Here is a 25,385-nt window from a genome sequence, read left to right as displayed (position 1 = left end):
GGTAAGTTAAAATGCGCACAAACATTTCTAGGTGCTTAAGGCAACTGCCATGGGATAATCCATGCCCTTGCCATTAAAGCTTCACAACAGGAAAGCCCCATGCCCACAGCGTGTCAGATGTGGTCCCTGGTGTGTGCCACCATCCCAACCACCCCTACGAGCTATCTGGGAGAACGCAATCTGATGCCACCCAGCACCGTGCCACAGGCCTGTACAGCAGATCTGCAATCCTGGCCTTGCAAACAGGAATGTTCCCTGATGCTGTTTTAGTTAATTACCATAGATGCACTCTACCAAGAGAGCATCAAAAAACAGGGTAAGACTTTATGTGGTGAGAACATTCACTGAGGCAAGCCCATAGAACTCTCCTATATATGGCTAAAGGCCATATATAAAGACTTAAAGGCCATATAAAGACTTAAAGAGTCAACCACAATTACCATCTCAAGTCTGCACAACCCACTCTTTCTAAACGCCACCCCTCTCTCATCTTTAAGATTCCATATTTGAGACCGACTGTACTTAATGAGTCAAAATACATTTCTCCAATGGCTGGAAGCTATCTAAGCAGGAGGTTCAAACAAGTTATTCAAGCAAGTTTTCTAGGTGCATAATCATATTCCAAGCTCTGCAGACACATTTTCAACTTTATAAATCTTGTTCATTTAAGAGATGATACTGAATTTCAGCCATTAACCTCAGCATTGCATTGTATTCAAAATGACATGTGAAGATCACACACGTTTTTCACACTGCTAGAATGTATTCTACACTTTTGACTTGAAATTGTATTATTAAATACAACAATGCATGTTTTTCTGGACTTTAAAATGACGTTGGGGATAACCACAATCTAACCTTTAAAAGTGAAAAGGATACGTTGGCTGCCTTATGGAGAAATCAGTCATGTGACATGGATAACATGACTTCGGATCCAGCGTTCAAAAAAACTTTGTATTTCGCTACATTAGACACTACAGTAATTTCATGCCTACTACTGTATAAAGTATGAATTCAATCTGAAGCATATAGTCACCTGAGATGATATTAAACATCCTTGGGTTCAGGATAGCAGGACAAATCAGTCGAAGAAAAACAAAGCCACTGAAACGGGAAGAAAATTGTATTTTGTTCAATAAAATTAGAGAATTAATGTAAAATTGCGTAGTCTTTAAGGATTCAAGTTAGCATGGAATCTTTTTGAGACAGACACCAACCAATCAACCTGCGCTCTGTGAACACATTAACAAATTAAGAATACTATGCTATGACTTCAATTATGATAAAAGCTGAAAGAATAGGCATACTGATTTCCCAATTAAGGTGAACTGTTGAAACCATGTGGGAAGAACTTAATTGCAAAGTCATACTGAAGCCAATCTCAGACCAGACTGGCTTCAAAAAGGAGCAGCCCCTGGTCTCTGACCTCCCAAAGGTTTTCCATCATCTGCCACTGCAAGGCATCCATCCTGCTGCCACTGGCTCCCCCAAGCCAATGTAAGGAGGAGGGCAAAGGGAACGTTTCTTTTTGCAGGAACACAGCCTTAGGTCAGCTTAAGCCAATCCATATCCTGATGACACTATGCTACAGTAGAAAAATAATAAGGGATCTGCTACTTTCTTCCATGAAGTAATCACTGCCATCTAGAAAGCTGGAAAAAAAGTGCTGTGTTTTGACTGCAGAACTAGGAACTCATTCAACAGAAACCCAGAATAGCCTTCAGTAGCATGAGAAAAATCTAACTTTCTGTTAACAGCAGAAGTAAAAAACATTCACCTCTGGTTAACCTCAATTCTGGCTAATTGCTATACAATGAAGTGACATATGGACCAACTAAAGCAATCTAAATCATCTTTAATTTTTTTCAGAGTGCTTGGACACTACCAGCAAACTGGTTTTTACTACAGCAGTACCAAAGCCTGACCACTTACAAAAGAAGGAAGGGGACCTTACACTACTTCCCTGTTAATAAGTACACAGTGATGGTAATGTCCACCTTACTTGAAAATGACATACATAGTAGTGAGGTTAACACACCTTCCATATGCCCAAGACACCTAATACATACTGTTCCAGATGTTTCTGACTTCTCCAAGAACCACGAATTATGAGCTGGTAAGACAACGGTTCTTGGCCATCTGTGAAGCTAAAATACTTTCTATGGTGTGAATTTAAAGCTATGAGGAAGTAATCAATTTTGAAGTCACGGCATACACACCAATTCCTCTTTAAAGTGCTCAAAGTTGAAGGCCAATCAGGTATGAATCTAGCATGGACCTTGCTGATGCAGAAGATCCGGTGCTTCTTACTCTGGGCAACCTGCCTAAATTAAGAATGAGTCAATATCTACATGGGGGTTTCATGATCAGGGAGAAATGGCAGCACCTTCTGACTGATATAGTAGGAGAGATACGCAGACATCTAAAAACTGTCCGTCTGCCTCTGAATATTTAATCATTCTTGGACCAAAACTAGGGCAAAAAAGAGAACAATCATCACTGAAGGCTATGAAACTCTGACTCTAGAGAAGAATCACTTGTATCCACTTGTGAAGACTAACATCATAAGAGCAAAGGATTCAATATTTATCACATCCAGTGGAGACCTCTGGAAAACCCTGAATGCGAGTTGTGTCCACTAGGGAAAGCCACATCATTTTCTCTGGAGCTGGGGCGGAACAGAAAGAGAGATGGTCTTCACTGCTGAGCTCTACAGCCTTCCAGTAGGTCAGTCCCTTGAAGTAAGAGGGGCTCTCACAGTAAGATTAGCCTCCATTTGAAGGCAATGCCCCTGCATGGTACCCTGGATGACATGAGGCTTCTGGTGTCAAAATGATAAACATAGGCCAAAGACGAATCCTCTGAAAGACTCCCTTCATGGGAGATTACCCTCAGCAAATCATATGACTGCCCAACACCACAAAAAGGGAAAGATGTGGCTCTGATACCCTTAAAACCCCCAGTAGCATTTAGAAAAACAGTGTCAAGGCCACATCTTTGTCAAAGATTTTTGTTTGACCTGCACTGGCAATGGACAGTGGTCGAGGAAGAACTTGTGTATCGCACGGGTTTATGAATACACATTGGAGTTTTTTTGGCTGGTGCAAATTCAGAGGAGCCAGGTTCAGTAACCTCCTGCAACATTTTTAGAGGCACTCTGGAATGTTTCAACATGATCGGGCTGGAGCAGAGAAATGAAACAAAACTGGGACAGCATAGAATTACATGTTTTTGGAAATCAATGCAGAGAGTTGATTCAGAGTGATCAGAACCAGCAACCTAACACCAACGACCGGGAGCCTTCCTGATGCAGAAAACTATATATCCCAACACAGACAGTACCTCAGTGAAATCTAACAACAGTCCAATTGTCTTTATGAGAAGGTATTAGACTCCTTACTATGTTGGGTCTGCATTTTAAAGGGCATGGACCTTAAACCATGTTAAGATTTCTCCAGCAATGAACACACACTACATAGGAGTCCCTGGGTAAAGGCACAGTCCTCCCAGGTAGCACATGAAAGGAACATGATCTTCAGAGGTTACTGCTCTCTACAGGTATCACAAAGGTTAACTATTGCTTTGAGAGAAGTTTTTCTTTCCCAGCATGAAAAAGGAAATTGTTATCTTAGATTAGTTTGTATAACTTGACAAAACACAAGTAAATTTGAAGTTAAAACTCTTAAGTAAAGCTATACTGACCTCTGTATTACATTATCTTACTGTGGCAAGGCTCTAAGAACATGATTAAGACTCTAACAAGCTCATAATCCTTAATTGGGATATCATGCCTCAGCATTGTAAATATCTTAAATGTTGCTGTAACCTATGTAAGTACTATACAGTTTTGTCACTGAAAGAAACAGAGAAGCACACTGAAGTATGTCTTTAACAAGACTTGAAAAGATTACTTTCAGAATAAATTGACAAGTAACTTACCTAACAACTCTGGTTCTCATGGTGGTGTTAGCTGGCCACTTGTTTTGAACAGACTTCTGTAGGCACCCATAAATATATCTCAATGTCCTGCAAAAATAGTAGCTAATTACGCCTTCCATTAAACTTACAGAATTGAAACAGCTGATCAGAAAGGATCCAGATCAACCTCCTCCTTGATCACACATTTATGATTTAGACATAAGCTTTAAATATAAATTAACTCTTAGTTAAAGTTTAAAGTTAATAAATTTATAAATAGTCAATTTCTAAATTTCTAAATTTATATTAAAAGTAAATTTATAAATAGCAAGGAAAAACTTTCATTAATACTCAATTCTATATGCAATTTAGTGATTATTCTCATGTGCATTAAATGTTTTATAACTGTTTCCTGTTTCTTAAGTAGCATTTCCTTTTAAAAAAGACAATTTTGATGGTTTGATTTTTTAAAATTTTTTTGTTCTTAACTAAACAACAACTATTCTTTCCATAAATGAGGGTTAGAAGTTTAAAAGTTAGGCAACCACAGCAGCAGTCCTCTCCCATAAAAAAATGGGAATGTTGTTGTGTATTTCAGAAAATGGTGAGAGCTGCATCATACACTTAAAAGAAGTTCAAATTTTAATGCCAACCTCGCCAGCACTAACGCAAAAGAAACACTTCTGTGCTACTCTGCAATCTCAAAATTGAGGATTTTGTAGACTTCAATAGCTACTGACATAGAAAGAAGAAAGCTGTTAGTAGTATCCGCTTTTTATTAGACGGTTCAAATCTAAACTATGAAAACAAGTTATTTTACCAATTAAAACAGAGGAAAAGAAAATATAACCTCTGCATTTCCCAGGTAGACAGAAGTGATCATAGAAATGTATCATTCTACTACTACTTGCTTGTATTTTTAATATGCTGTTAATAATTCCATCTCTTTCTCAGAGGAGGAGAGCTGGAAAGAATTTGTAATCAACCTAAAGATATATAATTGTCTGTTAACTACCTACTACTGTCTTGTACCTTTCTGTGGAAATATGAGATTGATTATTTTTATTATTTTTCTTTCCCTGAGCTCTTGGGTCTAGTAGTGTCTTCTTCAAAGAAAAGCATGTGTGCTAGCCAGAGGCTTTTGGAAAAAGCATTATTAATTTCTGAAAGTCTTTTTTTTTCCCCCTCCTCTGTGTGCATACAGCAACTCTAAAGACATCAGTCTTATGACTGATTAGCAGAAGATGAACCAGTACAAACATCATATTAAGGTCCAATGTAATTCACACAAAGAGGAATTTTCAAATACAAATCTGAACAGAAAAGTGAAAACTTACGGAGGCAATATCTCTGCAGCCATGAATATCTTCTCCACCAATTCTGAAAGTATACTGAGTAGATGTGCCAAGTTAGTGTTTACATCTTCATTTTTTTCTAACTTTGAGGGATTTAACTATAACAAAAGAGAAAAAGATTATGTTTCCTCTCCTTACTAGAACTACATATATAATTTCATAATATTACACTGAATACTACTTCAAAGTAAATTAAATATTCTGGTGCTGTACAGAGCTCTTACAGAACTCACAAGTCTGTTTCAATGGCTAGTCAGACAACATGATGAAGCAATGGTTTTAAGTTCTAATACACTAAGCTTTTAAGAGCTCAGATATTCACCACCATCCATCTGCACAACCTTTTTGTCTCTCTCAATCCAAATTTCTGAGGATTCCTATCCTTTCCACAATTAACTTTAACACAGATGTTAGGAGGTTCATTTTAAAAACAGTTTTAGGATCAGTAACAATCATTCAATATCAGGAAGTTTTAGATTAAAACTGAAGTTCAGACATTGCCTTCTATGATATCTTGAGTTTACCAGAAGTTACTTAGGTTAGGAACTTCAGTTACTGCTACAGAACAGTCTACAACTGATAAAGAATAAACAGATCATTTAAAGAAATTTTAATTAAAAAACTTTAAAAGTTCTACTATGAATCTTGTCCAAAGCCAAAATCTAAGGGGAAAAAATAAATCTCTTAATGAGTTCAGTTCCTGTATTTCTCATGTAAACGAATTTTAGTTCTGAGAGAATAATAAATGTCTCTGAAGCTAATATTTAATGCAAACATAAATCATAACAACAGTAGATAGATAATTGTGTCAATAAACCAAAATGTTTAAAAACATAGTTCAAGGTATCACCTCACAGGACTGCTTGCTCTCCATTATCTTTAATATAGAGTCTTTCAGTGCATGGTGAACAAAACTTGTTGCTGTGGCTTTCATATACTGCTCCATAAGTGTACTTGCTAACGTGGTGGCACGAAATAAGGTAGTAGCTTCATCTGAAAAAAAAAGACAGCAAAGTGAAAAGTTGAGAAAATGGGACAACAAAAAGCAGAGGAAAAATGTGCTGTGTTTACATTTGATAGACATTGTAACTAAAGGAGGAGAAAAAAAAGGAAAGTGATGAAGCCCTTCCCGCCCCACCCGTCCAGAATTCCAGTAAACTTTAGTGTAATTTAGTGCAGTACCTTCCATGCTTATCTCCCTGTCATTTAGTGTTCGTAACAACAAGGACTCAAGCTTTTCATGAAGAAAAATCTTCAGTAAAATGCCAGCCAACAGTGTTCTATCCTGTCCACAAACATGTGATAAGGCATAGACTACATGAAGTTCCTTCTGGAGTATAAGCTGAAAGAAAAACAGAATTTCAAAAATATTCAGAAGCTTCTCCTAACGTATTACAGCTTTGGAAAAACTGATACCATACATCCGTAGTGATATATAGATGTCACCATAAATACTACTGAGATCTGTCTCAAACAAGTCAAAAAAATTCATACCTCTTTAAACTCGTTGTACTCCTCTTCTGGCATGATCTTCTCCATAGAATATCGTGCTCGAACACGCAAAGATCCTGGCTCAATACCCTTTAACGGTACATGGGAACTGAGTTGAAACCACTCATCTGTTGCATGTCCTTTTTGTAACCGGCTTAATTGGCAACGCATAAACACTTAAGGAGAAAAAGCATTGTTCGAGTGAGTTATCTCCATCAAAAGAGTGCTACTATTAAATAAAAAAAGAGTTTATTTTCAGCACATGTCATCTTGTTTCAGCAAAAGACTACTACTAAGAGTAATTAAGATTTTTGCCATCAATATATTGACAGATTCTCTCTTCACTGGTTTAACAGACTCCTGTAAACTGAAGAATAAATAAACAGCATACTGTAAAGAATGTATACATATACATTCAAAAATGCCGCATGGATATTGACACAGTTTTCTTTGTAACACCCAAGTAATGAGTAAAATCGTGCTACCCTACAAATCCAGGTAGCAGCCAGAAACTAAAAATACATAAAGTGTTCAGAATTCCCTGTCCTCTTTCCAGCCTTGGGCAGATACCACCATCAGGTCTGCTCCTGGACCACTTAAGTAACAAGTGGTCAGGACACTATTTATTATTATAGTGTCGCTATGGCTTTCCCAAACACTGCCATATGTATTTCTTTCACACTAACTCCCAGGTAAAGGCTGCAACAGTTTATGCAAATTATGTAAAAAAGTCTCCCCAAGCAATTTGCTGCCTAGATAATGACGAAAGTCAACTAAGAATGGCCAAATCATTAATTCACCTTTCAGTGGTGCTGGTACCTTGAAATTGCCAAGCAACGACCTGGACTACAGCTGAAGTCTGGCCCAGCAACTGGCTAGGAAGCTGCAGCAGTGGGAGCACAGGCCCATTCAGAGCAGGCATGTGTGCTCCTGAAGGGAGATACTTTGCACAGAAAGGGCCCAGGCACTTGCAAAGGTACTGTGCCTGTGAAACACCCACCACATTCCAAGAGGTATCCCCAGTTAAAGTTTCACATTTAGCTTGTCTGGATCTGTCAACATCCTCTCTTTCCAGGTCTCTCAATGAGATCTGCTTTTAAGTTTCTCACATTAGGAAAAAAAAAACCCACACAAAAAACCAACAAAATCAGGAGTTTTTGTTTTTTCTACATTTCTGCAAAACCCATCCACCACACTGCCTTGCAGAAATTGCCAACAGTTCCAGACTTCCTCAGTGTTCCAATACATAGCAGGATATCATTTGGTACTGGAACAGAAAAACATCACATTTATAATGCTCACTTCAGCACGTTCCTGTTGCCTATTTCACATTCTCTGGAGTTGATAAACTGATGTAAGGTTATGCATTCAAATCAGTCAAGTAGTGTGAAAAACAGTTCATCATCACCTGCTATGTATCACCAGTGTAGATGGGACTATGTCTTTAGACCAGATAACCAATTAACTTTCCTGGAGTATTTCTCCCCAGCATCAAAGCTCCTGTACTTGCAACTAAGCAATTCTTCTTATTTTGCTCACACAGGTAAGGCACGTGTACCTCAGTGAGAGGAATGGTGACTGAAATACAGAATCTAGAATAAACTTATGATTTAATTTTTCCCTGTGGTTATAGTATCACTTCATAGCTATAATATAAATACTATAATCTTGCTTTGATATTAAAAAAAAAAGCTCAGAACAGAAATATCTGTACAAGGACTGCAAAACACTTGCTACCATAATTTATATTCAATAACTTTAAAAGAACAAGACTTTTTCCCATTTAGCAGCTTACACTGAATTAGTAGACTACCTTCAGTAACAGTCTGCTATTAGCTGAAGAATTCAGCATATTTACACTTTGCAATCTAGCACATTTTAAAAGAGAAACTAATACACAGAAAATCATCAAAACAAGTAAGAGCTGATCTCTGCTCTCCAGAAACAGGTAAGAATTCTCTTTACAACTATCTTGACCCAAAAAGAATCACAGTATTTTACATGATGAACACTAGTACAAAAAAAAAAAAAAGACTGAGGTTTCTAAATGGTTTATTTGCTAACGAAACCTTGGGCATAATTTTTAGTAACAGGATTGTATTTTGATTATTAGTAATTATAACCTGGGAATCAAAGTGAAAAGTGGTTCAAACGTTCCAGTCCTCAGACTACAAATGAACCCTGCCCAAACAAAATGAAGTCATCAAAAAAAAAAACCCTAAAAAATCTCTAATTACTGATTCAGGATAAAAGCCATTTGAAATCTTGAGAAAAACGAAACTGCTCAATACATGGACATACTAAATCCTGCCTTTTTCAGCCACCACACACTGCCACGTTAGCAGAGCCCATCCTCCTATAATCTCAGCCATCCATTTCAAAAACAAGCTTTGGCACTACTGCAAATAATAACTGTGCATGAAAGGAAAGACATTGGTAAATACTTTGCTCTATGGATTTGCCTGCATGAGGTGACTGTTTCCATTATAAAAATGTTTCTTTTGCAACATGAACTAATTTGAAATGAACCAACTATAATAGTGCTAAAACAAAACAAAACTTCAACTCCAGTTCAACACTGTGTGGTACCGTCCCAGGAGATTTACTATTTCAACTGTCTAATCATACCTGACCATCCCAGTTCGCAGTAGGAGCAGGTGAAGTCTACTAATAAATTCTAGGGATTTACTTTTTTCAAGCCATATTATATATATTTCTTTTAATAAATTCTTAAGCAATTTACAGTTAGAGAAACAAAGAAAAACTTAAACAGGATTGATACTAAACTGTTTAATATCATTTTTGACTATTTGAAATACTTTTTAAAAACAAAAATACTAAAATAATTATGGAATACTCATAACAGGCAAACTTCAAAGCCAAAGACTTGAAAACTCGGGAAATATTTTAAAATAGTGAAAAAATAGCCTTCATGCTAGTATCATTTTGGCATTTAACTTCTGTGAGTTATGATGAAAGAAATAAAGCAGTAAGACCAATAACAGAGTTTTGGGCCTTCAATCTGCATTACATGGTGGGAAAAAGCAAGCAGAAAAGCTGACAACCTAATTAACTGGGAAGATGAATAGCACCAGCTTCACATGACTCCCACTTCGTAACAGTCTACATCTAACAGCTGTGGCTGAAAAGGAGAATGTTCATTCAGGAAAGGAACCAATTCTCTTGTTTTTGAAGATTTCAAGGGTTATTCAGGCAACACAGCACATACATATGTTAGGTAAGGTCTGGTTTATGTCATTTCCCCCCCCCCAACCCCAACTTCACATATTTAATAGGGCTGGGGATGTAAGCGGAGATATGTGTTCATTCAAGTTGACTTAGTCTAATCCTTATCCCAAAATGAAATGACTGTTGGGTTATGCTGTAAGAGTGTACCTAACTGCAACCAGGAAACTCAGCCAACCCTGCTCCTGACAAGGAAAGACAAGGAAAGACAAGGAAACCTTCTGTCCCCTCCCATCAGCTGGATGCATCCAAAGCCAACACAACCTCTTTAATCTGGACAGAGAGAAGGAAACTACAAAAACACTTTTAAGGAAGTTACTGAGGTACTCCATTCAAGAATTATCCTTTTAAAGATTCTTTTACTAACCAGAGCTTTGGTGTAGCTAGCTAATGAGTTTTCCAGCTTAAATGGATAGAAAAACAGTGCAAGAACATGGCCACAACTGCAATTAGAGCCCTTTTGTCTATCAGAGGGAATGTATCTTTTTTCCCACTGCTATGCAGAAAGTTTTCTAGTCAGGGGAAGGAGAAAGAGGTTTGAAATGGAATTAGGTTCTGCAAGAGCATTCAAAATGAGTAGTAGTTCTCCTACTTTGGCCAAGGTTTCCCTATAAATCTTAAAAAAAAAAAAAAAAAAGAAAAGAAACCCAAGAAATTAGCACTGAGGCATATGTAACAGGCCAGTAACTCCATATATGCAAACTGAAAACAACTGCAGTAGATTATAAATACTCAGACAGGCTTTGGAACAGACAGCTCTGAACACAATGGAGAAACAAAAATCTTGGAAGAAATTGAAGGGGGCGGGAAGCGCGTCCTGCCCTGCAGGCATCAAAGAGGAGGTGGTGGGCTGAAGTTGCTCCAGAACAAGTACAGTGGGAAACAAGATACCTTGAATAAGAGGGAAAAAAACCCTAAAACCACATTGTGTGGGAAGAGAGCTACACTAAAAAAAAAAAAAAAATTTTTTTTTCTATCTAAGAGCTCAGAATCCATGTTCTTCAAACCCCTTCTTTTCCAGAAAGCTGACAGATCTTACCAGCTTGCTGTTAATTTGCTGGAACAGAAACAAAAGTACAGCTAAAGAAGCAGCTGTCTGGGTAACACAAGAAAAACAAGTTCTTTGAACTTCTGTAAAAGGCAGAGGAAAATATGGAACCTTTCCCATTCAAAGTGATACTGAGGTAACTTCAGGTTTAAGCCCAAGAGTGATAGAAAGAAAGTCAACAGGTGAGGTAAAATGGAAATAAAATACAGCAAATTTTGTTCAGAGACCACCAAGATTTAAAATAAATATATAAATAAAAAATTTTCATGATTAAAGTGCAACACCTTTCCTCCTTTTCTCTTTCTCACTGGAAGCAACAAAAAACCTGAAAAGGAATTCCATGCAATCAGACTTAAAACTCTGTAGAACTTAGCATTTTATGGAGCAGGTTAATAGTGACAGCTTCCCTTTCGTCTTGCTTTTTGGTAAGTACAGCCATTGCATAACACAATGGCTACTCTACAGCAGAGCTAGGAAAGCCATCAGAGACACAGGACTATATTACTGTGCATTTTATTACTAAAACCCATGCAGGTTCTGATTGTAAAACCATTAATGGAAAGCCAGTACTAGACATCCAAGACATACAAACACAGCAGTATTGTGAGCATAAAAATATACTTCTCTTGTGACAGTGTTTGACAAGAGTAATGAAAACCACACAAAGTATCCATTGCTGTAATATTTATGCATCTTTTACAGAAAAATACTTACATATATCTGGATCTTTACTTTTCTTTGTTTTGTTACTAAGACTTATCTCAAATCTATTAATATCAGATGAAAGATCACTAGGAGAAAAGACAGAAAGCCTCAATTAATACTACACTTGGCTGGCATTTAAGCTTATTCTAAACTCATTTCAATCCTGAGTTCTCATTATCAGCCAAAGACACTTATATTGACAAAGATATTTAGATGCCTACAGAAAATTGTGCCCATGCAGAATTTGGCTGAAAGGTTGCTGCTGTATAAACACACATAGAGTACAATTTCCATACAAGGAAGAAATTCTTCACACTGTGAGAGTGGTGAGGCACTGGCACAGGTTGCCCAGAGAAGTTGTACAGGGTGCCTCCCTGGGAGTGTTCAAGGCCAGGTTGGATGGGGTTTTGAGCAACCTGGTCTGGTGGAAGGTGTCCCTGCCTATGGCAGGGGGCTGGAACTAGACGGTCTGTAAGGTCCCTTCCAACCAAACTATTCTATGATTCTATGATTTTTAAAAAGCATATGCAAAACAGTACATAGTGTTAAGAATCTTAAATGCAATGCAACTTACAAGTGAAACTCAGTAATTCAAGAAGATTAAGACTTACTCAAAGACAAATTCTTCTGACCACACAGGGTTCTGCCCCTCCCTGATGTGTGTTTTTGCTACCTGGACACTGTTCAGGTAGATGGTACAATACGGATTAGTAAAATGCTTTACTGGGAGCGTATGAGCTTCTTCTACATGCAAAATGAGACTGCTGACCTAAAAAAAATACACAAAATTTACTTTTTGTTGCTAAAATAGAAATATCAAACACATGAATGAATTATTTTTTATCCTCTGTGAAGAGGCTTAATGTTTATACATGAATACTGAACATAAACTAAAATTTCCTAATAAGAAGAGCAAGGAACAGGAGTAATGAAACAACAATTTAAGAGCCACCCGTGACAAAACAAGAGTAATTCAAAAAATTACTGAAAACAAACCTCCAGCCCCATGTCTCTAAGGCATCTTGTTTTCTTCTTTTAAAATTGTCTTTGAGGTATTAGGATTTCAAAATACTAACTTTTCTATTTACAGAAAATTTTACTGAAATCAAAGATTGGCACCTTGCATAAGAGCTGTGGACCATTCAAACACAATGGCTTATGTGGTGCTTTCCTAACAGATTACATAAAATTCCCTTGTGCAACATGTTATATGCTATTCCTTTATGTAGATGAGCATTTTCTTCGCTTTTTGAAGTAAAGAACTATTTCAGATTTCACTGGTTTTGCTTTGCTTTTGCAGCTTGAAGCCCCCAGTTTCACCTGCCACTTTATCTGTGAATTCACCTAATTTAGTTCATTTATTCAGAAGTATCTAAACATCTTTAATGTTAATTACAGAATAGCTGTGCATCCTGGAAAACATCCTATTTTATTCCTTTCTCTGCTGTCTGTTAAAACAACTGCACTCAATGTTCCTAACACTCAAAAATATCAGGAATTCTTGAAGTATTCGCCTGTTATTGTCCAACCATTACAGACTTAACCATTTATGATTATCTGTCCTCTACCTCTGAGGAAATTCTGGCAAACACAGCACTTTCAAAAGGCCAAGAGAAATTAAGCCACCAGAATGGTTCAGCATGTATTTGCTACTGAAAATGAATAATAATAGCTAAACGAGTATTTTGTTTACATGTCAAATGTCAAATTTGTAAAGTTTCCCATATGTGGTAAATGTGAAAAGTTAAGACGATACAAACGCCTACTTCCTTTAAACTGTTATTCAAATGTAGTCAGAAAATAATACCTAGCAAAGCACATGCAAATTGCCTAAAGCCATTCCGGCTTTTATGTATAGTTTCATGTGTATGTTTTATAACAAAGTCTAAGTCATTCTGGTTGGTTTCACAAGGGTACTGCATAACTCCAAAAAGGAAAGTAAGTACATGCAAGATTTACTACTGTTGAAAGGAAAATTTATGAGATTTATCAGTATCGTTTTGCAACAAGGAGACAAAAAACTCCTCCACATGCACTGCCAACCCCATATCATCAGCTTCACCTGACGTAGACGTTTATTTGATGTTCCTGGACTGGTTTTTCTTAAACTGCAAAACATCTGCAGAGCTTTCATCCAGTCCTATGAGAAAAGGATACAGAATAGTGTAATAAACCAAAGTCAGATACAGCTTCTTGCAGTGGAACACACATATCTAAAAAGTGAATCTGAAGTTTTCCTTTTAGCGTGGCAAAACCTAAGTTTTTTGCAATTCCAAAGTATGCAAGTTTCAATATTAAAGCAAAATTCTTATCTTTACTGAGCAAAACCTAATAAAGGATTTGCAAATCTGAACCCTCTTCTCTTTAGAAATAACAAAGCATTACTAATGGATATACAGTGTGAACTTTACCAATTTTCCAGTCTAGTAATATTACATGAAATTACAAATTATATCTAAAATGAAGCAAAACTTGTTTGCTTCTGAGAAAATTAGTTACAAACCAAACTGTTCTGGTTATTCTCTCTAGTACTTCTGTATGGCAGACATAATACCATGCATACTTCAAACAAAAACTGAAACATTAACAGAGAAACACAGAGCATATATCCGACATTCCCCACTTTGCTCACGAATTGGTACAGCAGAGTGGATGGATGGATTCCATTTTGATCAAGGAAATAAACAGCTTGTCTAACACCAAACTGACTGTAGAACCTTTGTGTCTATTTTTTTAAAACAAATAAGGTAAGAGGCACTGCCAACTTGCCAGGCCACCTCTGAAAAAAGTCACTGCAGCAGGAGAAACTTGCTAACAGAGAAGTTTCACAAGGGGCCTTTGGAAGTTGGAAGATATGTTATAGCCTCATTCTCTAGTTTTTGTCCCCCAACCACTGAATTCTGTGTAGCTCTTGCAAAGCACAAAATTTAGGTTTTTACCAACAGCCTTCTTAAGTCTGTATCTCAAAGACCCACCATCTATTCTCAAAGTACAATTTAACAATGTCATTAAAAAACCCACAACACTGTTTCAATCTTACCCTTCACAATATCTTCCACATTTTAAAATTATAGGAACATACCCTGCAGCTTCTCTCAGCTAGACCACTTTGCGAGTCAAGTTTCAGCTTTCAAAACCCTCCACAGATGCAAAAGTGTTCAGCTATGCATCACGAAGTTTCAGTAGCTTGTTTCCTTATTCTCAGAAGGAGTAGCACTCGAAGAAACAAATGACTCCTAAATACTCTAACAGAAATATTTCCTGGATGCATAGCACGCCTCTACTCACTCACAGCAGGAAAACCTTTCTGCTTAATGCCAAAGCTTACAGTAGTGAGAATGAACAATGTGCACAGTAAGCACAGTGACACTAGTATGTAAGCCTACATTTTACATTGGCTTCTGTTTTCTACAAACCACAAAGACAACATGCAGTCCATAGGATGGCGCTGCTTTAATATTTATTTACAACATTATAAGAGAGCCTTAATGTACAAGTAAGACTATTTTTCTATTTCTTACTATGAAGTGCTACAGAGTAGAGAGCTGAACCTTCTCAAAAGAGAAGCATCTATAAACTTTCCTGGGCCAAAGCCATGTTATTTAAAAACAAAACAAAACAAAACAAACAACAAAACCCAAACTGTATTCTGTATAAATGCAGTGAACAGCCTGTTAAGCAGATCAAAACCAAAAGCAGATTATACCAAATGTTCGGGCAACAAGACAGGATATTCTGTCTTCTACATATTCTTAATTCTTTTAATTTCTAGAACACAAAAGACATTGCTAATGTGACAAAAACGAAAGTACAGTAGTGAGTGTGGAAATTAATGTGTATATTCTCAATTACTACACAGCATGCTGCTTCTCAAAGACAGTACATTAAGAGTTGTGTGATAAATGCCACTACGTCATTCTGATCTCAGTGACTTTCATAATTTGTATTAATTTAACAGGAAAATTTGTGCTGTCCTTTATACACAGCACAAGAAGAATACTAAATTTATACAGCCTTCATGCTCTGGTGAATAGCAGTCTATCTACTATGAGTGCTCTAAACAGCTTTAATTCCATTCAAATAAAATCAAATGCAAAGCTTAACTTCTGATGCAAAAGGTGTATTTCAGAGCTGTGGACTTTCAGAGCTGTAAATTTAATAATAAGGACATCGTCTCATCTTAGATATGCTCCTGCTGGTAAGTGAATTTCAGAAAGTTAGGCTCCTACAACATCTACAATACTTTGTCACCAAACAGAACCGCTAGAGAGCTAATAACTAAAGGATAACAACTAAAGCCAGAAAACATTACTTTCTGCGTATGATCAGGGCCCAAGCCTACAAACAACCACCGATTTATGGACAGGCCAAATAACTGCAAAAGGCAGCTGTTCAATATACTTTGGTCACTGGGCACACATATGTGCATTAGCATTTCAGTTTATAACAGGAATATGCTTTTGAAGGAAAACTCCCACTTACCATGCTCTGGTTTATAACACAAAAAAGTCCTGGAGAGTAAATTATTCTTCTGAATTGAACTATGTCAAAAAAAAATATGTTCTCGAGAAACACACAATGGAAAATAATGGAAGTTCAGTCCATGGGACTCGACTGGAACTAGTCTAAAGTAAAACCAAGTGCAGGTAATGTAGGTGCTGGTTTGTCAGCACCAACACTTTCCCCTTACAGATGTGCTACTACTCCATTATAACACCTGCTAATACAGACATAGCCCCTGTTTGTGATGCACTTGCTTCCTGTTTCAGAAGGGCAGTATCATAAAACACTGTAAGACAAAAAATTACTTCTTAAATTATATTTACCAACAAAAGCTCTCACCTGTGCTTGTTCTGGAGTTTCGCCTGCAAAGTAAAAGATGTAATGCTCTTCACTAAAGTGCTGAACTACTATCTGAAAACAGTTTGGCCTTAAAAATAAACAAAACAAAAAACATAAGTTTTATTAGTCTTCATAATATCAACAGATACCTTCACTTGTTGATCTGTGCCAAAACAAAGTTTACACTGAACCAATACATTTCTTCTGTTTGTCTGTAAGGAGCATTGAACATCACATCAATTTTTGTTTGTATACATCTAGCATTAACACACATGGAAAGAGGAAGAACTCCAACTAGAAAATTTCTCAGGTCCTTCAAAACTGCAGTTTAGTTCGAATGTATCACATTATTTTAAGAAAACCACACTTCAGTACAGCCGGTTTGTTTCAGAATATTGAGAAACTTTTAGAATGGTCTGTACTGAATAGGCATGTATGCTGACTTACAGTCAAGGCAAAAAATAGCCATCTGGTAATGGAAAAGACTTGTCAACAAGGACTATTCCTAAAGACTTTAAAAGGAGTAGAGGTTCAGCACTAGTTCCCAACCAATTAATCATACATTAAGGATTTGTTCTTTCAGAAGTTCAGGAAACAATATTAACACAAGGAATCCCCTACCTGAATGTGTCCCACAGCCCTCATGACCAATAAAATGTGTACTGGATTACAAACTAATCACTGAATGCATGTGACGCAAATCCCTACAACCTTAAACAGAATCATAGTGTCCTGGCCATTTTGTGTACCTCCACTCATTTGCCAAGAAGTCAATCAAAAATATTTTGTTTTGTTAAATTACAAGCTATTTAAAGTGCAAAATTCACTCATGACCTTCCACACTGTGCTCAAGGAAATTTAGCTCTCCCAAAACCAGCATTACATGAAGGATCCTCCTTCAGGTGCAAAGGAGTTCCACAGTCTTCAGTTCCCCCGTTCATTTCACAGCCTGGAGAAATGCTGCCATGGCACTCTGTGGCCATGCTGTAGAAAAGGTCGGGGAGAGCAAGAAGTAGCCAGATCTGGGGCTAATTAAATCACTGCCACCAAAGAACCATGCAAAGCTACAGACTTCACTGTACTTCTCAGAAAAGGGCAAAGGCAGTTTTTACCAGCTACTTAAAATGCAGGAGGAACTTTGTCTCAGCTACAGTTCCTCACTAACAGCTTCCTGAGCTAGTGCAACCACATACATGCCCTCCTATCCACACTTGGTACCACTTACTGTCCAACTACCCTTTAACCCACAGCACAGTGTTTCTTAAAAGTTGTTTAAGAGACAGTCGATGTTAACCAAAATGTTCCTTGTTTACAATATGTATCAAAGCTTCCTGCATAATTGCCAACTTACATAAGGAACATTTCAGTAATTTTTTTATTGCTGTTCTGGTACTCTTTATCTATATCTCATTCCATTAATTTAACAGATTTTTTCAAAATAAAAAGATTTTTAGAAACGCCAAACAGATCAAACAAAAACACCGGTCTTCACAGTGTAAGAAATGCCACTAATTTTAAGGATTTTTCTTTAAGTTCTTTCACAAAAGTAACTAGAAGTTGACTATATATCATTTTCTAATAAATATTAACATCCCTGGGATAACAAGAATTTCTATCTAACACTTGTAAGAGTCAGTATACTTATTTCTTCTATAGGACATTACAATACAGGATGATGGAGGTTTTTCTGTAACTACCAATGAACAAATATGTAAACTCTTTCTTGTTAATTACCATTGATATCCAAAAGACTTTTGATTCTCAATTTCTTTGCTGATAACCACATCCCTTGCAGTTGGCATATTTTGAATACCAAAATATTACAGTAAATAAGATTTGGTGTGAAAATTAGCTCTGAATATAGTAATTGTGCAAAAACAACTTCTGAGGATGTTGACTTGTATGAACTAGCTTACTACTAAGTTGGGCTAATCTAACTGAAGTACTTGTTCTTAAATAGAAAAGTACTTAGAGATTTCATCTAAGCAAGTTAGCTTTCAAATATCTATCAAAAGAATGCAGATCTTTTGGAATTGACAAAATTCTTTATCTTGTCAATTTTTGGTTCAAAAGGATTAAAACCCTCCATTCATAATCTCTAACGTCTGTAAATGAAACACAGAACCATTAATGTACTCAATATTCAGAAATGACAACGCAAAACAGCTCGAATCATCATCACATCTTATTTCACAATAAAACTTTAATACTAAATTTTGAAATTTCTAAGTAGAAGTAGTTTATGTACAGTTGCTAGCAATCAAGTTGCCATGGCTAAACAACTTACTATTCATCACCCACATCTGTCGACATATGCTCTTGCAATCCACACCAACTACAGACTGTCGGTATGAATCAAGAGCTACAATACAAGCCAGGGCTACTTCTTCGCTAGAGACGTATTGCCCATGTCTTGTACATGTCTCAAACTAGAGTCAACTTTGCTGCTGCACATACGAGAATTAAAAGCCAGCATCCTACCTGCCAAACAAACTGTCATGTACTCCGTAGACGGAACACACGCTAAGGTCTATTAGTCCTTTGGGTTTTGTGGCTCGTTTTTCACTTTCAAAATAAATAAGCTGGGCATCATTTCCCTCTAATATAAAGTACAAGTTTTTCCACCTCTTTCCTTTACCTGTAGAAGAGTCAAGCAAAAAGTTACGATACTGTTTAAAAGAAAGTGTAAATTTTGTAAATGAAGAAAACAAAAGCAAAGTTTTTGTCAAACTGCAAACAGAAGAACAACATATAGGTAATCACACTTAAGTTATAATGTCAGTATACATGCTCAATTTTATGCAACATGTGGCTAAAACCAGACCCTCTTCACAGATGCAGGTAGAGTTGGAAAAGGTTCTCTACACATTTTCATTAATTTCAACAGGATTAAGCAAATGCATATGAGCTGCCTACACAGTGAGATCCTGTCAGTGTCAAGACTGCATCTACAATGTTTGCAAATAATGATGCTGCGGATCCCATTTATTACAATTTTAATTAAAGAAATAGACTTTTAACATGAGGAAGTTACTCCTAAACTCTGGCCAATGTTTAACAGATTCCATTAAAGTATCTTAAACAGCACAGCTGAAGAACAGAAACGGGAATACATTATATGCGAACTTAAATCAGAATCATGCCCCAAACACAACCATATCTAAGAATTTGGCTAGTTCCACTTGTTTCAGAGAAAATGTTCTCTGAACTACAATGGATTAGGAACTTTTTGCAATTAATTAATGCATAAGTCACAGTACCATTTAGAAAATACTTTCAGACTTAATTTTACACTTTGAGCATCATAAATCCACCATGGGCCTCAACAAACAAGTACTAGCACTGTTCTGAAAAGACAAATCTAACATCTACTTATTATGCTCTGTCTTCTAGATGGAAGAGTGATTTTATTGAATTTGTTCCATATGCAGCTATGTGCATTTCTCTACACCTACTCACTACTCCAGTTTCCATATTTAAAGTATCTCATTATCTTTTTTAGCTAAAGGTTTTAAATTCATTCGTACTTGATTCCTCACTCTACAACATCCCACTACACCTTCTCTCAGAATCGGCCTTCTCAACAGAAAAGATGCTTTCCTTGTTCTGTTCAGAGGGTCTACAGTTTTGGGTAGTTTGTTTTTTTTAACATCTCTTTTATATTTAGCTATATGTAAAATCATACCTTCTTTCTCACTTTTGGTCACTATTCAGATTACTATCTGTAACTTACCTTTCTAGTTATGGTCTCTGTCATTTGCAGAAATTTTATTATTGATAGTTTTTCTGCGTCCGTTAATGTTGATTTTGTAAAAAGCAGAAATATAACACTTGGTAAGGGACTCACTTACTCAGAACTTCGAAAGCTTGCTCCATGGCAATTCTTTGGGGTTATATTGAGATGAGTCAAGCAGTCAGCTTTTAATATATTTATTGTATATTATCTGGACTGTGTCAATGTTGCTATATATCTTGCACAGCAGAATATACGTTTTAAATTTAAGATTTAAAACATATGACCTAACTTGGAATAACAACATTAAACCAGCTGTGCTCTCCAACAAATGCACAGATTTATACTACTCTAGTTCTCTAATCTACTCAGCTAGAATTTAATGAGTTCCATATTAAATATAAACACTTTTTATGAAAATATACTTCCTTTAATGAGTTTGAACGCTACCTTTAACAAGGATGCCTAGTTTTTGTGCTGTGCTCTGACTTTTTTCAGAACAATTGCCAATCAACATTTTCACACTGCATGTAATTTTATGTATCCTGTTGTTCTACTCATATACTACTAAGGAAAGAGATCTTTCACACTCTTGACACACTTTCTAGGACCTTTTGTCCACTTCAATTTTGTCCCTTCTAGTACCGCTACCTTACTAAATTCACTGAGTATGCATATTCAGCTTGGCAAAGAGACGGCTGAGGGACGACCTCATTGCTGAGGGATGACCTCACTGCAGTCTACAGCTTCCTCAAGGGGGGGCAGGGGAGGGGGAGGTGTTGACCTCCTCTCCCTGGTGACCAGCAATAGGACATGAGGAAATGGAATGAAGCTGCATCAGGGGAAGTTCAGGTTGGACATTAGGAAAGGGTTCGTCATTGAGAGGGTGGTCAGTCACTGGAATGTGCTCTCCAGGTAAGTGGTCACAACACCAAGCCTGTCAGAGTTCAAGGAGCATCTGGACAATGCTTAGTCCTATGGTTTAGTTTTAGGTAGTCCTGCGAGGAGCAGGGAGTGGGACTCAATGATCCTTATGGGTGTCTTCCAACTTGAGATATTCCATGATACTATGATCCATATCTGCATTGGTTTTAGGAAATTTCATAGAAGTAAACATAACTCACTTTTTTTCAGAAGATAACCTTTTTTGACAATATTTTTATAAAAAGCATCCTTTGTTTTCCGACGAATTGTATTGTAGATTTCTTTTCCATCCACTGTATCATTAAGCACTTGTTCTTGGTGCTGGTAAACAAATAAGAAAACCATATTTTAACCTCAGAAATTTCCATTAAAAAATTGCATACTATGAAGCTGCAACCAGGATCATCTTACTGAATGCTACCGACTCACTACTATTGTTCTCTCATGCATTTTAATAAAGCAATATAATTTTTCATACAATACCCTTGCTAGAAATGTGATATAACTACTTCTGTATTTCCAGAACTAAGACAGAAGAAAAAAATTTTCAATACAGATCAACTTTTACAAAGTAACACTGTGTCTTTTTCATATTAAAAAAAAAGCAGCATCTTTCACTGTGATTTCTGTTAAATTTATGCAAGTGTGTAAAGATTTATCTAGCTTCTAACTGTCTTCTACCAAAGCTTTTGGGACTGAGCAATCATGGATAAACTCTGAAGCAACAAGAACGGTGCAGATCACAACTAAACCAACTCACTCAAAGTTGCACAGTCCCTCATTAATCTCATTAGAACTCACATGTCCTAATTGAGTAGAACTCAAAGCAACAGAAAAAAGCAGAAACAGGAAACAGAAAAAGGATAAATTCACACAGAAAATTGTAGGATCTGGAAACACAAGTAACAAATGAGAATGGCCAAAAGCCAAGCCAAGTTTGACCTTGTAAGAAAACATGAAAAGTAAGACTGTCAAGCAGTGAGAATGGCATTGAGATACAAAGCAACATATGAACTGGCTCATACTAAGTATGCCACTTTTCTTCCTGCCCATGTATCTACAAGAATTATGATTCTGAACAACACGACAAAAGCAAGATGAAAAATACTTTGCTAATACTAGCAGGAATTACAGAATCTACAATGGAAGCAACATCCAGATGTTTATGAGCCCAAGATAATCTCCATAACATAACTATGCAAGGAACAGTGCACAAAACAACAGATCTAGTGACAAATATTTTTAAGTAATTTTCATATTAGACACAGGAAGTCAATCACACTGATCCTAGAAGTATGCAAGACTTTTGAATTTTTTTTCCCCTCAAAAACATAGAGCATGGTAGTATATGGAAGGAAGATAACAAAAAGCTGAACATAAATTGCACCACTGACCATTAAATTTTTAAACAAAGGAAGTCACAAATACATCTGAATAGGTTAAAAGAATCTGAAGTAGTCTCACGTGGAAAATTACTCAATGCAGAGAAGATTATTAATACAGGAACTGTAGGTGCATATGCAAAAAGCTAAAATGAAGCCAATTAGTGCCGTGATTCAAGAGTAATGATGGAGTATGAGGAAAGTTACTAGTGAAGCCTTTTAAGGAGCAGCCTAAGGATTCATAGCTGCTTTTTGTCCCAACCACATTACTGAGTGCGAGTTAAGAGCAGCAAACAACTGGGAAGCACAGATGACATAACACAATTAGCAATATAGGAAAGATCAGAATATCAAGGTGTAAGTCTACTAGTGCAACATAAAAGTTACATCTGTTGATACTTACCATATGAAATCAGAAAATAAGAAACTTAAACAGCTGAGTCATTCAGAGGAGTACTGAGCCATGATATAATATGGCTATGAAAATGTACTGGGTCTGGTAGGGATGGAGTTAACTTTTGTCACAGCAGCTCCCATGACATGGTACGCTAAACTGCTCTGGTCCACCACATTCAAGAAAGGTGAGCTTGCACCAAAATTGGGGGCAGCAGGGCAACAAAAACACTACAAAGGGACAGGATCAGCTTTGGTAGGTTTATCTTAGTGAGCTGACTAATGGAGAATACAAGAAATGTTCTCATATTAATATGACAGCTCTCACAAAGGGGTATGATATTTAGGGAGGAAATTAAAGGCAAATTTCTAGCCACTGAAACAGGAATGTTTGGGAACACAGAGGGAAAAAAAATATACGTGTGTACTTTATAACTAGCCATAAGCTTATGAAAAACTAGATGATGTGGTATGCTTATCACTGGTGGTCTCTTAGGATGAATTTCTGCTATGAGGCAAGAGGACTCCAGAACAAGCCCTGCAATCAGCCCTGAAGCTTTTCTGCGCATACAGGTTTCCTCTGGGAGGAGAGAAACCCCAGACACAGAAGACGGGAGGGCAGCCTGGTTCTCCCTAACATGGGACTAAGGCACAGCATGGTTGAACCAGGGACCAGAGCTAGGGGCACACAGCAGAAGATGAACACCTGAGAGGATAGGCAGAGCTTACCACATTTTCTGTTTACTACAAGCCAACCTTTAGTAAGTGAATGCATTTGAGGATAAAACAAAACAAACATAGAAGCTGAAAAATTAAAACTGGAGATGATGCTATTTAACTACCATTGGTATCTCTGCTGTAATTCAGTGCATAAATTGATTTGATGATGACGAGGTCTGTGTCTTCAACAACAAATGCTCAGAGATAAAATCTTACCTGCATTGGAACAGGATCTTTAAGGTAATATCCTTCAACAATTTGTTCTTTTCTATAGTGCTCAATGATGTCGGCAATACTGTTCCAATAAGAAAAAGAGGATTCAAATGTTAAACAGATTAGTTTTTCCTGTTTGAGAATTTGCTTTTCCACACAACCACAAAAAACTTTCTCACAAAGTTTTAATAAAATCAAGTGTTAAACATCATAATCTCATTTGTAGCAATGAGAATTTACTAATATACTGAAGTCAAGAAAGTTCACAAAACTGTATTCAGAATGTATTAATTCTAAACTCTGCAAAACATTTTAATTAGTTGCTTAAAATGCCAAATAAGGACACTGCTTTTTCTACATTCAAGTAGCACATAAGCATTACCAGCTCTCCAACCAGGCTGAAAATTGCTATTTCATCAGCAATAATTTTTGAAGTTCTAAAGTAACTAGGGAAAGGGAGCGGTAGATACTGCAAATGCAGAGCAATTTCATTGAAAGGAGGACAGGAATAGAAAACAGAAAAGGTGTGTAGCAGAGCTTATACAGATTATACTTGGAAATCACTGAGCTATCCTGTTAGATTAAATGCACAATCCGTAGCACTCCTCTACAGCAAAGCATCCATTCTAATCACCAGACTCAGTCTGCAACTGCATTTGGAAGGCTCAGGAGGGAAGCACTGACAGACACAAGCTGAAATTCAAGGCATTGGAGTTGCTTTAACTTATTTTTGCAGTTACTGAAATTTACACTGTAATAAAGAACAGCAACATGAACATCAATATAAATTAATTATTCGCATGCAAAATATGAACCTAAAAAAAGAACCAAATAATTAAGTAGAAAACAGAAATATATTGAGTGTGTCTTCTCACTTCACACATGCTTTGCTGTGTGTGCAAGGATCATCAACAAGGCATGGAGCAATGAAATCTTCGACCTGTTACAACTGGATACAGTTGTGTCCAACACAGGAACAATACCTGATACTGTAAAAATAATCTCAAAAACTTTTAAATAAAGCTATGGCAAGACATCTTTGTTCACTTTTCTCTCTCTCATTCTAAAGCTATAAACTAGTGCACGCTTGATAAAATAATTAATCTTCCCACAAATATTTTTGTTTTTCAGGTATGTAGAATGACATTAGTTTCTCCATCAGTATTACTGAAATCAAGTAATTTATTTCAATTTTTACTGAGATACAATCTGCATACGCCATTTTCTGCATAAAAATTTAAACTTTGCCACACTACAGAAAATAATGACTCAGTTATTATATCTTCCAGGTTGAACAGCTACTGCCAACTTCTTCTAACAAGTAAAACAGCATTATATAATTTTTCTCACTCATCAAATCAAGAATACCTTGACTGCCAATGCCTCCTCTCCTTCCTTGGTTAAAAATGCCAGCA

At 36.7% G+C, this 25,385-nt stretch overlaps 1 protein-coding gene across 1 annotated transcript in view; it reads right to left on the bottom strand.

Annotated features, from left to right (window-relative positions):
• The window catches only part of RASA1 (RAS p21 protein activator (GTPase activating protein) 1), a gene marked incomplete at its 5' end in the record, with an annotated part of 58,022 nt that overhangs the window by 6,637 nt on the left and 26,000 nt on the right, over positions 1-25,385 (bottom strand). The window contains 13 exons of the mRNA XM_009705530.1: positions 1,037-1,104; positions 3,940-4,026; positions 5,256-5,371; positions 6,124-6,266; positions 6,456-6,615; positions 6,768-6,940; positions 11,773-11,849; positions 12,375-12,532; positions 13,826-13,903; positions 16,606-16,693; positions 19,087-19,243; positions 21,463-21,583; positions 23,974-24,052. Of these exons, the coding sequence (XP_009703832.1) occupies positions 1,037-1,104; positions 3,940-4,026; positions 5,256-5,371; positions 6,124-6,266; positions 6,456-6,615; positions 6,768-6,940; positions 11,773-11,849; positions 12,375-12,532; positions 13,826-13,903; positions 16,606-16,693; positions 19,087-19,243; positions 21,463-21,583; positions 23,974-24,052 (1,505 nt within the window). The remainder of the gene's footprint in view (positions 1-1,036; positions 1,105-3,939; positions 4,027-5,255; positions 5,372-6,123; positions 6,267-6,455; positions 6,616-6,767; positions 6,941-11,772; positions 11,850-12,374; positions 12,533-13,825; positions 13,904-16,605; positions 16,694-19,086; positions 19,244-21,462; positions 21,584-23,973; positions 24,053-25,385) is intronic.

This window comes from Cariama cristata, unplaced genomic scaffold, assembly GCF_000690535.1.
Source record: "Cariama cristata isolate BGI_N322 unplaced genomic scaffold, ASM69053v1 scaffold3318, whole genome shotgun sequence".
NCBI classification, from domain to species: domain Eukaryota; kingdom Metazoa; phylum Chordata; class Aves; order Cariamiformes; family Cariamidae; genus Cariama; species Cariama cristata.
This window is presented reverse-complemented; position numbering and strand designations above follow the sequence as displayed.